The sequence below is a fragment of the Balaenoptera musculus genome, chromosome 4, assembly GCF_009873245.2.
Source record: "Balaenoptera musculus isolate JJ_BM4_2016_0621 chromosome 4, mBalMus1.pri.v3, whole genome shotgun sequence".
Classification (NCBI taxonomy): domain Eukaryota; kingdom Metazoa; phylum Chordata; class Mammalia; order Artiodactyla; family Balaenopteridae; genus Balaenoptera; species Balaenoptera musculus.
The window spans coordinates 134,211,590-134,222,630 of NC_045788.1; the positions used below are offsets into that span (position 1 = coordinate 134,211,590).

Here is an 11,041-nt window from a genome sequence, read left to right on the forward strand (position 1 = left end):
TGTCTCTGGTCTTTGGAATAAGCCAAAGTATGTGTATGTCTTTCTCTCCTTCTCCCTCCCTCCCTCTCCCTCTTCCTCTCTCACACACACACACACCCCTCTGTGTAGTGAGAGGAGGGAATTTTGCATTTCCAGCATCTCCTAGCCGTGGGTACCAGATCACAGGTGCACCTCCACAGACGACCGGGCCGTAGCTGTGGCGTCAGCCTGCTCTCCCTCACCCACCCCTCCATCCCTCTAACCTGCTGCCCTAGTGCCTACGCTCCTTTCCTCCTCTTTCTCTCCTCCGAGCACTGCGGCTCTTTCTTGTGTTTTCATTGTTGGGGGGAGGGGCTGTTGGCTGCTCCAGGAGCATCGCGCCTCTGCTGACCCGTGAGGTCCTTGCAGGGAGGAGTACAGGATGAGACCCTCCTGCCCCGGTGGGTACCAAGTCTCGGAGGAATTGCCTCTGTTTGTGAGGAGGAAAGAGGAGCCCAGGTGTGCTTTGTTCTCTCCCCACCAGTTTGCTTGTTCCGATTTGCTGATATGAGATGAAGGGCGGGACATGCCCAGGAGACTTTAAGGTTTGAGAGGAGTGGGGTCCATAAGTATTTTGATTCAGCCCCTAACAGACTGAGGTCTCTATTAAAAGGTTCCTGTTTTTTCACTTCTCTCAAGATACCACAGAGGATGGGGAATGAGGCAGCAGTAACCAAAGCCACAAATATGGTGGAATGTTTGGTCTCGTTGCAGGCAGCCACGTGGAAAATCTGCGCGAGGGCATATTAGTAGATACTTCCCCTACCTCACCCCCGCCCCACGCCATCCTGGCCCAGGTTGGCAGAACTTGGAATTTTAAGCATGAGGAATAAAGGGAATTATATTTTTCTTAAGTTTTACTGTGATTACTGGATGCTCCTAATCACAATTTAGAAAACAGAATTTACACAGAATCAAAGTTTTAAATACAGGAGACTTTGACTCTACAAGCTACAAATCCCAGAATAGAAGGGACCTTTCCCTCATGCTCGCACCTCAGCCTCCCTGCAGGACGCTGCTCTGGCCTTTGCCTGGGAGCCTCGCTGTGGCCTGGGTCTCGTGCAGCAGGAACAGATGACCGTAGCAGAGGTGAGATGCCCTGGGATCTCTGCAGCCTGGCACCCTCGCTTCCCTGACCTGCTCAGGTAGGGTCCAGAGCTGACCCTGGGCCATGGCCTAGCCTCCTGCCTTTGTCAGGGCGGGCTCTGCAGCCTGGCGGGTGACCCACCCACCCTGCTCTAGGCTCCTGCGCTAGGGCCTCGGCCTCTGCTTCTTTACATCTCTGCAGGATGAGGGCATCATGGGCTCCCAGCACACCTGGCATCACACCCACTACCTCTGGGCACCCTTTCCTCATATGTACTTACACCTATGTGCCTCATAAATCCAAGGGCAGGGGATGAAGAGTGGCCTTGGCTTTTCACGGAGACTCTATGCCCACCTAGCAGATGTTCAGGTTTATTTTAAACACAGGTGTGTTTCTAGGCTTTGGGATTTAGAACTCAGTTTTGGAATTGGTGGAACATCTGGCCGTCTTCTTGGAAAATTCGGTAGCAGATCATCTAAGGACAGGAATAAACCATTGACCACGCCCACAGGTTTTCTGTAAAAGGTGTTTTGGAGTTTAAGTTAACCTTTCTGATACTCTCTTCTTCCACTAGGGGGAGATAATCACTATAGTAAGTCCCCTACATACGAACGAGTTCTATTCTGAGAGTGCGTTCGTAAGTTCAATTTTGTGTGTACGTCCAACAAAGTTAGCCTAGGTACCCAACTAACACAATCGGCTATATAGTACTGTACTGTAATAGGTTTATAATACTTTTCGTGCAAATAATACATAAAAAACAAACACGAAAAGATTTTTAATCTTACAGTACAGTACCTTGAAGAGTACAGTAGTACAGTACAACAGCTGGCATATAGGGGCTGGCATCAAGTGAACAGGCAAGAAGAGTTACGACTGGAGGAGGGAGAGGAGGTGGGAGATGGTAGAGCTGAAGGGTCGTCAGCAATAGGAGACGGAGGGCAAACTGCAATTTCACTCACGCCTGACGTTGATGGCACAGGTTCTGGTTCCTTGCTGGAACCAGATGCATGTTTGCATCTTTGAAAGTTTGAAACTTGAAGGTTTGTATGTAGGGGACTTACTGTAGTTGGAGTTACTGATACTATTCCAACCCTGTGTACATGAAGTCAGTAGATTTGTAGCTTGACTTTAAATTAGTGGTTGGATGCATGAACACGTGGATGGATGGAGTGATTGGTAAAGCCCACACCCAGGACCCCATCTGACTGCACCTACCCAGCTTCTCTCGGGACCATAACTGAGACCGATTCCATAAGACCACCGTCCCTGGGCAGCTGAAAGATGTTTCAAAGAACGTAAACTGGAATCTACGTCCTCCACGCACAAGAGAGCCCCAGGATTCCTCACACAGATCATATTTCATCTTATTAGATGGGTTCCTAACACGTTTTTGGTTTTTGAGCTTACAACATACTAGAATCAGATATGAAGAAAGGCTGTTGGCCTTACCTCAGGGCAAGAGAGACGGCCTTTGAGCAGCAGACCAGGCCTGAGAACTCGTCTGTACGATCGCCAAGCCCACACCAGGAACGCCACCCATTATGACTTGTGCATGATGATGATTCTAGTCATTAAGGAAAGGTGAAACTGTCTCTATATACTTTGCTTAACAAGGCAGAGACGTACATAATATATTTCAGGAACTGAATATTTCGAACAAAAAATCCGGGGTGTTTGAAAAAAGGTCCCCTCTTGCCCGTCTGTCTCCAAATTCTCATCTCAGGGAAGCACACCTGCCTGGACGGAGGTGTGCTTCCCAACCTCCTGCAGGGGCCGGGCCTGCGCATGCGCAGTACTGCGACTCTGCCGACTTGAGGACCCCGGCTGTGCTGAGATGCCACAGGTCTCGTCCTTGTCGGAGGGAAGCCACGGGTGATGGAGAGTCTGGAGGGAAAAGAGGATTGAGGCTGGGTTCTTAAATGTGAGCGCACACGAGAGGCTGTTTAAAGTGCAGATTCCTGGGCTGGGCTCCAGACCCACGGCATCAAAAGCCATGCGGGAGAGACCAGGAATCTGTGTACAAATTTGAAAACCCCAAGGGGATGCCGATGAGGTGGTCCTTGAATCTCCTTTGGAGCTTTAAACGATGGGCGGAGGGAGATGAGCCGGAAGCCAGGCTGGGAAAGAACATCCGGAGCAATAGGATGAGGCGCAGGAGAGAGAACGCAGCTGCGGATCCTTGTTTAGCCCTTAACTCTCCCTCCTGCTTTCCAACTGTTCCCCGCAACATCTGTCATCATCCCCGTCTCACAATAAGGAAGCCGAGGCACAGAGAGGTTAACCTCTCTGTCTAAGGTTCCCCAGCTGGCAAGAGGCAGAGACGGGCTGTGGACCTCGTAGTTCAGCTCTGGGCCTGTACTTTTCACTCCCGTGCAAGGACAGGGCAGGTGGGCAGGCGTTCTTGTTCTTCCAAGTCGTGGGTCATCAAGTCTTCAAGACGACACGATGAGGACAGAGGCCAGGCTGTGGGAAGTGAGGAGGGTCTGAGGAAGTAGAAACAGTGCCGTTTGCATCCTAATTTCAAGTGTGGGTGTGTGGGTGTGTGGGTGGGTGGGTGGTCTGCAAAGTCAGGAAACAAATTTTTGTCTGAGCAATATGTTAATTACAAATAACTGGTTAGTTTTCAAATAATTGGCTCAATATTTCCCTTGAGTTTCCAGATGTTTTGGACACTCTCTAATGTACTGATTGTACTTTTCAAAGATTCACAATTAGCCCCACTGAATTAAATTTGGAGGGACATCACGGCGAGCTGATTATTTAAAAATTGTAAAAGAAGTTCTCCCAACTTTGCCGCCTGCTGTGCACCTCAAAGGTGGGGACAGAGACATTGGTAGCTTTAGGGGAAGGCAGGGTTGAGGGAAAGGTTTTTCCAGAAGGAGTAAGCTTGAGCACGATCACAGGCTGAAGGAGATGCGAGAGGAAAAGGGACGGGAAGCTGGCCGGGCTGGAGGTGGGTGGCATCTGGAGGCGGGGCACTGAAGGCGCCGGTAAATGCAGGGCGAGGGGATACCCAGGGAAGCTGTGCTGGGTAAAGGCCTCGGTTTCCCCTTTAGCTTGAGGCAAGTCCTGCTCTGAGCGTGGGAGGGATGGGCAGAGCCTGAGGACCTGCGGTCTGCAGTCCCCTCTCCCCTCTCCCTCCAGGTCAGGGGCCTGAGTCGTGGACTACAGGTCCCTTCAGAGACTGCAGGGCCCTGGCTGTCACCAAGTCTGCTGCGGGGAGGGTGGCTTTTGCCCCCATGAGCCCTGCTGGGTGACACCTTTGTAACTGCCTGCGGTCGGGCCTGGAAAACCACACATGGGTTTTTAACCAGGAGCTGGACTCCTTGGTGGGAAAAGTTATGCTTCCCCACCCTAACCTGAAAACCCTAACCCATCGTCCTGCTCAACACCCTTCAGTGTCTTTCCTTTCCTTCCAGAATAGCCCAAACTCCTTCTCACACAACACGTTGTTTTCTTTTTCCATCCTGTCCCTTCCACACTTGCATTCTTCCTTTCATTCCACTCACACTGCTCCCTGCTCGCCACACGCACACTTGCACGCACACGCGCGCACTCACACACCCCGTGCCCTGGGAAGTGGGTAGGCTGGGCACACTTGACCTTCTTCCTGGGCTGCCCGTCCCCTTCCCCCTCTACCCACTGTGATGAAGTCCCTGCTCTTCCTCTGGCCTCGGCTCCAGTTTCACCTCTTCCTGCCGCTCTGCCCCGGACGCCCCAACCAGGCCCTGGACTCTGAGCCCTCACTCCCCACACCTGCTAAATCTCACTGACCGAGAGGTACTCCACACCACCAACCTGACTGCCTCCAGGGCTTGAGCTTACTTTCTTCGGGCCCCTGTCCGGGCCACATGTTACAGGCACATAGAAGGTGCTCGAATATTTGGTGAGTGGATGAGTGGTAACACCCAAAGGAAGGGGAGCAGGGATTTTCAGCTGGCCACATCACCATCCAGAATAAAGACTACCTTTCCCAGCTTCCCTTGCGACTAAGTCTGGCCAACGAGATTTAAGTGGAAGGTTTAAGTGGAATATTTAAGTGTGAGACTTCCTGGAAAGCCCCTTAAAAGAAAAGGGATGAGCCCTTCTTCCTCCTTTTCTCCTTCTCTGCTACCTGGAATGCTAATGCAATGGCTTTTTCAGCAGCCATTTTGGACTATGAGGTGACTTTGAGGATGGAACCAAGTCTAGGACAGTAGAGGAAAAAGATAAGACCCTGAGTTCTTTATGATCGTGGATCCATCATATTAGCCCTGAACTGCCACCTTAGCATTTCTTGTTTTGGTGGGGGATGGGAGGGTACCTTCTATTTTGTTTAAATCTCTGTGGTTATGTCTCCACTACTCATAGCCTGACCTAATCCTGACTGACCCATAGAGCCAGCTAGAGAGGGGTGTGAGGACTTCCTGATAGGAAGACGTGGATTCTAGTCCTGACCCTCCTGTCACTACAGGTGGGCATCCCTCCAGGTGAGTCAGTTACCACCCGACTTTGTCTTCATTTGTAAAATGAGCTTAACGATCACTGCCCTGCCTATGTACAGGGTGGTTGTCTAAACTGAATAATGTCAAGTATATAAAAATGTTCTGTACATGTAAAACGATCACAAATGGAAGGAGTGTGTACCACCTGCGGGGATGGCGGGGGGCAACTCGGTCCCCTGATTGGCCAGGTGCGGCTCGATCAACTCAGTTGAGCCTGGACCTTCCTTGAGTGGTCAAGGCCAGAGCCAGTGGGCATTCAGCTCCATTTGCCTATTTCCCTCTGGGCCCTTTCCAGAGCAGCACATTTTCCAACGCCCCACCTCCTCAGGGGGAGCCTGGCCCACAGGAAGGGAGTGGGCATGTGGTTGTTGGTCCTGATGAGGACCAAAGTGGATGAGATGTTCCCTCAGCCAACCTCTCCGAAGGAGTCAGCGCCACCGACATCACGAAGGGTCTTCCAGAGGATGTGTCCACACCCGCAGGGCTGCTGGGCATTGTCACCCACTGTTTATTTCATACAAGTGCTGCTCCCCAAAAGGTTCCAGGCTGTACTCACCAACCTCGCTGTCCACACCACCAGAAGAGACCTCTTATCCTTAACTCCCTAACCTATCGCAGATGGTCTTAAAAGAAATGCCAGAGAAAAAAATTTCCTTTGATCAAAAGACACATCTTAAGATGTGTCTACTCTGATTACAACCCAGTGATAAAAAGCAGCAAGAATTTGCCACAAAGAGTGAAAAGGAAATGAGGTCAGCTACAGTAGATCTAACTGTGGACGCACTTGCTGGAAGCCCAGCCTGCACTGCAATAACCGGAACTCCAGTTTATTGAGCGCTGAGTCGGGGCTGGTCATGATGTAGTGGCTTGGTGTGTGCTAAGCGTTTAAAGCCCTCAACTCTAGTTTACGAATGAGTTCATTGAGCCTCAGGGAAGTAACTTGTCCAAAGTCTCATAGTTAACAAGCTGGAAACTTCCTATTCTAACGAGATCCATCCGATTCCCAAAACCCCGTGCACTTTCCATTATTTTCTCCTGGAAGTTTCCATGCTTGGCATAGAGCAGCATTTCTTAATTATGAGTACAATATTATGTAACTCAATTGCACATTACCCGTGGCCCTTTGATCTCTGGTTATATCGATGTTCTCTTTTCCCCTACTTGCTTTCTAACGATTGAACAAGGCCTCGAAGGAATACAATCCTGAACTCGTTTTATTAGATCGTCTCAGTTTTCCAAGAAAAATAGCTCCTGTTGGTCTATCTTGTTCAGCTGATAACCCAAAAACCTCCCATTTTTTTTTCTCACTGCAAAATAGTGTGTCTTTAAAAAGTACCTGCCTCTAGCTCAATATTGTGCTGAAGTATATTTTGTTGTGTCCAGTTGGAGGCAGCCACTTCAGCTGATTGTCTGATGTCAGAGGCGAGCCTTACACCGTGTTTCAATAACCAAGCCAAGCATGGCAGCTGGGCACACGGGCTTAGGATCTGACTGGCCTGAGTGTCTCAGTCCCCTCATCTGTAAAATGGGAAAGTGATAGAACCTACCTGAGAGGTTGTTTTGAGGGTGAACTGAGCTGCTCGTTAGTAGAGAGGCTGTGTGAATAACAGCTCTACCTGGGAACTCTGGATTTGAACCTCAGCTCTTCCGCACTGGAGCAAGTTACGGATCTCTCTGTGCCTCAGTTTACCCTTCTGAGAAATGGAGGCAATGGTAGTTCCTACATCGCAGACTGTTGTGAGGATTAAGTGAGTTAAGCGTGTGTAGCTGTTAGTGCTTGTCACTACAGAACTCTGGACAGGTGTGAGATAAATGCGACGTAGGGGCAAAACGCACTCACATCCCCAACCCAGGCCGCCGACACTGAAGTCACCAAGGAGGTCTGAGTCCTATCACTTGCTCTCAAGGAACATAAATTCTAAAACATACATGAAACAGGTAGTGAAAAAACCCTCACAAAAGTACCACGTAGTGGACTTCCCTGGCGGTCCAGTAGTTAAGACTCCCCGCTTTCACGGCAGGGGTTGCAGGTTCCATCCCTGGTTGGGGAACTAAGGTCCCGCATGCTGCGAAGCATGGCCAAAAAATAAACAAAAAATTTTAGTAAAATAAATAAAAGGTTTAAAAATAAAAGTACCACACAGTGAGAGCCATTTCACTGGGGGTAACTGCCAGTGGGAAATGCAGTATTTCAGCTGGCAGAAGAAAACCTTCTTTAGAACCTGTGCTCAGCTGAATAAGGGTCCCTAAATGTATCCAGGTCTGAATCTCTGGAACCTGTGAATGTTACCCTATATGGAAAAAGAATCTTTGCATGTGTGATTAAATTAAGGATTTTGAGATGGTGAGATGATTCTGGATTATCTGGATGGGACCTAAATGCAGTCACACGTGTCCTTATAAGAGGGAGGCAGAGGGAGATTTGACACAGAAGAGGAGAAAGTAATGTGGCCACAGAAGCAGAAATTGGAGTGATGTGGCCACAAGCCAAGGAAGGCGGGCAGCCACCCAGAAGCCACAAGAGGCCAGGGATGGATTCTCCCTTAGAGCCTGTGGAGGGAGCGTGGCCCGGCTGACAGCTTGATTTTGGCTCAGCAGAACTGATTTCAGACTTCAGGCCTCCAGGACTGGGAGAGGATAAGTTTGTGTTGGTTTAATGCACCAAGTGTGTGGTAGTTGTCACAGCAGCCACAAGAAACTCATACTGCACGGTCGGCTGTAAAGTGGGAGGTGCAGCTGAGAGTGTCTGGTTCCCAGTGGTTGGAGGTGGTAAGTGTGATTCATCTGCAGATAAAATGCATAATAACAAGATGCTGCAGAAGTCCACTGCTTAGTTGCTGAAAAGCACTGAACATCTGTTTTCTGACGAAGTGTTTCTAAATAATCCAGGGACTTTCAGGAAGGAATTAGGGCAGAAGACAAGCAAAGAATCTGATTTTTCTGTGCTTGGCTGGCGGGAACCTGGCCTCACCATCTGATATATAGGCAAGTCTGTTGGGAGTTGGTAGCAATTTTCAGACGTTGTTTTTGACATACCCCAGAATAATTACTTCTATTATAGAATTACTGCCTGAACATACATAAACAAGAGTGAATTTTGTGATATGTTTAATAGGAGGCAGAGCTTTTTTTTATAAAAGTGAAAAATACCACCACAAATCCTTACAACCACCATTAGCAGCAGCCCCAGACTTTAGGATGTTGTTGTACCAGCCACAGGTGGCTCAGCAACCAGGGCCCCGAGATGCAACTGCATGACAGGCGAATGACCTCCCGTTGGGATTCTTGGAGTTGGAACGGGAGGCGGATTGGATAAGTGGGTTCTGTAGACCCTCCTGTTTACGTCACCTGTTCACCCACCAAGTCCAACTTGAACCAACCACTGTCATAGCTTTCCAGGTTCCTTATGGGGACCACCAACTTACCTGGAGGATCTGGGCGGGATTTCGCTTCCTTGGATGTCTCTTGCTCACCCTCTGCCTCCTTGCTTTCAAGCGATGGAAGGGAAAGAGCCTGTTCAGCCACCGTCGGGACCACATCTGTTGATGGCAAGCCGGCTCCCAGTGGATTATTTTGGTGGCCTGAAACCGGTAGTTAACCGGTAGTTAAACCAGTAGGCACGCTAGTTAATTTCAATTTTTTGTGAGCACTCTCTTTTTTTTTTTTTTTTTTTAATTATTATTTATTTATTTATTTTTGGCTGTGTTGGGTCTTTGTTTCTGTGCGAGGGCTTCCTCTAGCTGCGGCAAGTGGGGGCCACTCTTCATCACGGAGCGCGGGCCTCACTATCGTTGCCTTTCGTTGCGGAGCACAGGCTCCAGACGCATAGGCTCAGTAGTTGTGGCTCACGGGCCTAGTTGCTCCGCGGCATGTGGGATCTTCCCAGACCAGGGCTCGAACCCGTGTCCCCTGCATTAGCAGGCAGATTCTCAACCACTGTGCCACCAGGGAAGCCCTGTGAGCACACTCTTGGTTCTCTTTTATTCCTCACACAACCTTTAGCTCTGTTCATCTCTGCTCACTTCCAAGCTCCTTTGGGCTCAGTTAACCCTCATCCTCTCAGTGACATAATAGCCCTCACAGTGGCCTTAACCAGATGAAAGTCAAGATCACTAATTTACCAACAAGATTTAATGAAACCTTCAGCAAACCAGAAGCACTTTGCCAGTGCCCTTAGGAAGCCGTCCTCACAGCATCCCTGTGAGGTCATTGTTGGAGTATCTTTGGCTGCAGTGGTCCAGAATCAAACCCAACAGAATTGGTAAAGATCATGCCCACAGCACAGCCCTGCTGTTTGTTAGAGGAATCGCACTTAAGAAAATTTACCAAGATAGTAGTTTTCCCATCTTCTTACTTTGTTAGTTAGTGTTCTCCATTTGCTTGGGTTTATCCTTTCAATCCCTTTGCTAATTAAATCACTGAAGAGTATATACTGGTAAGAATAGACACCATCAATGGACTGCAAACAAAACTCCTTTCTGTTATTGATGATAAACCATTTCAGAGAAGACCAGGCTGAGTCTAGAGGGTTCAGATAACTGTAAGGGGAAGGCAGAGAGAGTAGTTTATGGCCATAGGACTTGGCCACCTCAGGACAACATGTGATGTTCCTTAAGTTAATGACTGATGGGACATGGGCCTGGGCCTCGGATTCTTTGTCTTCCCTTGGCTTCATCTCATCCTGCTGCCTTCTCTCTTTGACCACAATGGTGCACTTCCCGTAGGTCTTCTTTGCCACATCACAGAACTCAGAGAAGAGGCTGTCTTCTTGTTTGATGCATAACTCATCCCTTAGGAACATCCGATATTTCCAAGGCATCCATCCTTGACTACCACCGGCATGCACAATACACCAAGCTGGAGTTGGCATGAAATTGCCATCACTAAAATCTTCCCCTGTCACAAGACTCTCAGGGATGTCAGTTTCCCCAAAATATACAGTTGTAAACCCATCATATTGCAGTGTTCTCAGGGTTTTCAAATACTGGAGACATTGCTTCCTCTTCATGCTACGGAATAGATTTCTGATAATACTGTTTCTTAAAAGAGGTTTTGCAAAGTGAGGCATGGTAGCTCTTCAAGTGTTTTTCAAAGCTTGAGTGTCTCCATCTGCAGAGATCTGGCAAGAGTGGGATGATGACCTCATAAAGGGCTTTCTTACAGCTGAGCTGGTTCCATAGATACACTTTAGATTTCAAAGCATCATGAAACACACACTCAGAACAATTCTTTTCTGGCTTATATGACGTGGGAATGGGAATGGCTAGCCATCCAAGATGTTACTTTGACATTGCATCTGCAGTAGGTCTGGAGAGAGATTGGCAATTGTATTAGTTTGCTAAGGCTGCTGTAACAAAACAGCAGAAATTTATTTTTTCACAGTTCTGGAGGCTAGAAGCCCAAGATCGAGGTGTCAGCAGGTCTGGTTTCACCTGAGACCTTTCTCCTT

The 11,041-nt window shown here is 48.7% G+C and overlaps 1 protein-coding gene across 1 annotated transcript; it reads right to left on the bottom strand.

Moving 5' to 3' along the window:
* Positions 1-9,708: 9,708 nt before the first annotated feature.
* FAM243A (family with sequence similarity 243 member A) lies at positions 9,709-10,726 on the bottom strand. Its single transcript, XM_036851902.1, has one exon. The coding sequence runs from the start codon at positions 10,658-10,660 to the stop codon at positions 9,905-9,907; it is 756 nt and encodes a 251-aa protein (XP_036707797.1). The 5' UTR covers positions 10,661-10,726; the 3' UTR covers positions 9,709-9,904.
* Positions 10,727-11,041: the final 315 nt, after the last annotated feature.

What these genes read in the sequence shown, in the direction of transcription:
- FAM243A (XM_036851902.1), bottom strand. Translation starts at nt 10,660, where the DNA reads ATGCCTCACTTTGCAAAACCTCTTTTAAGAAACAGTATTATCAGAAAT.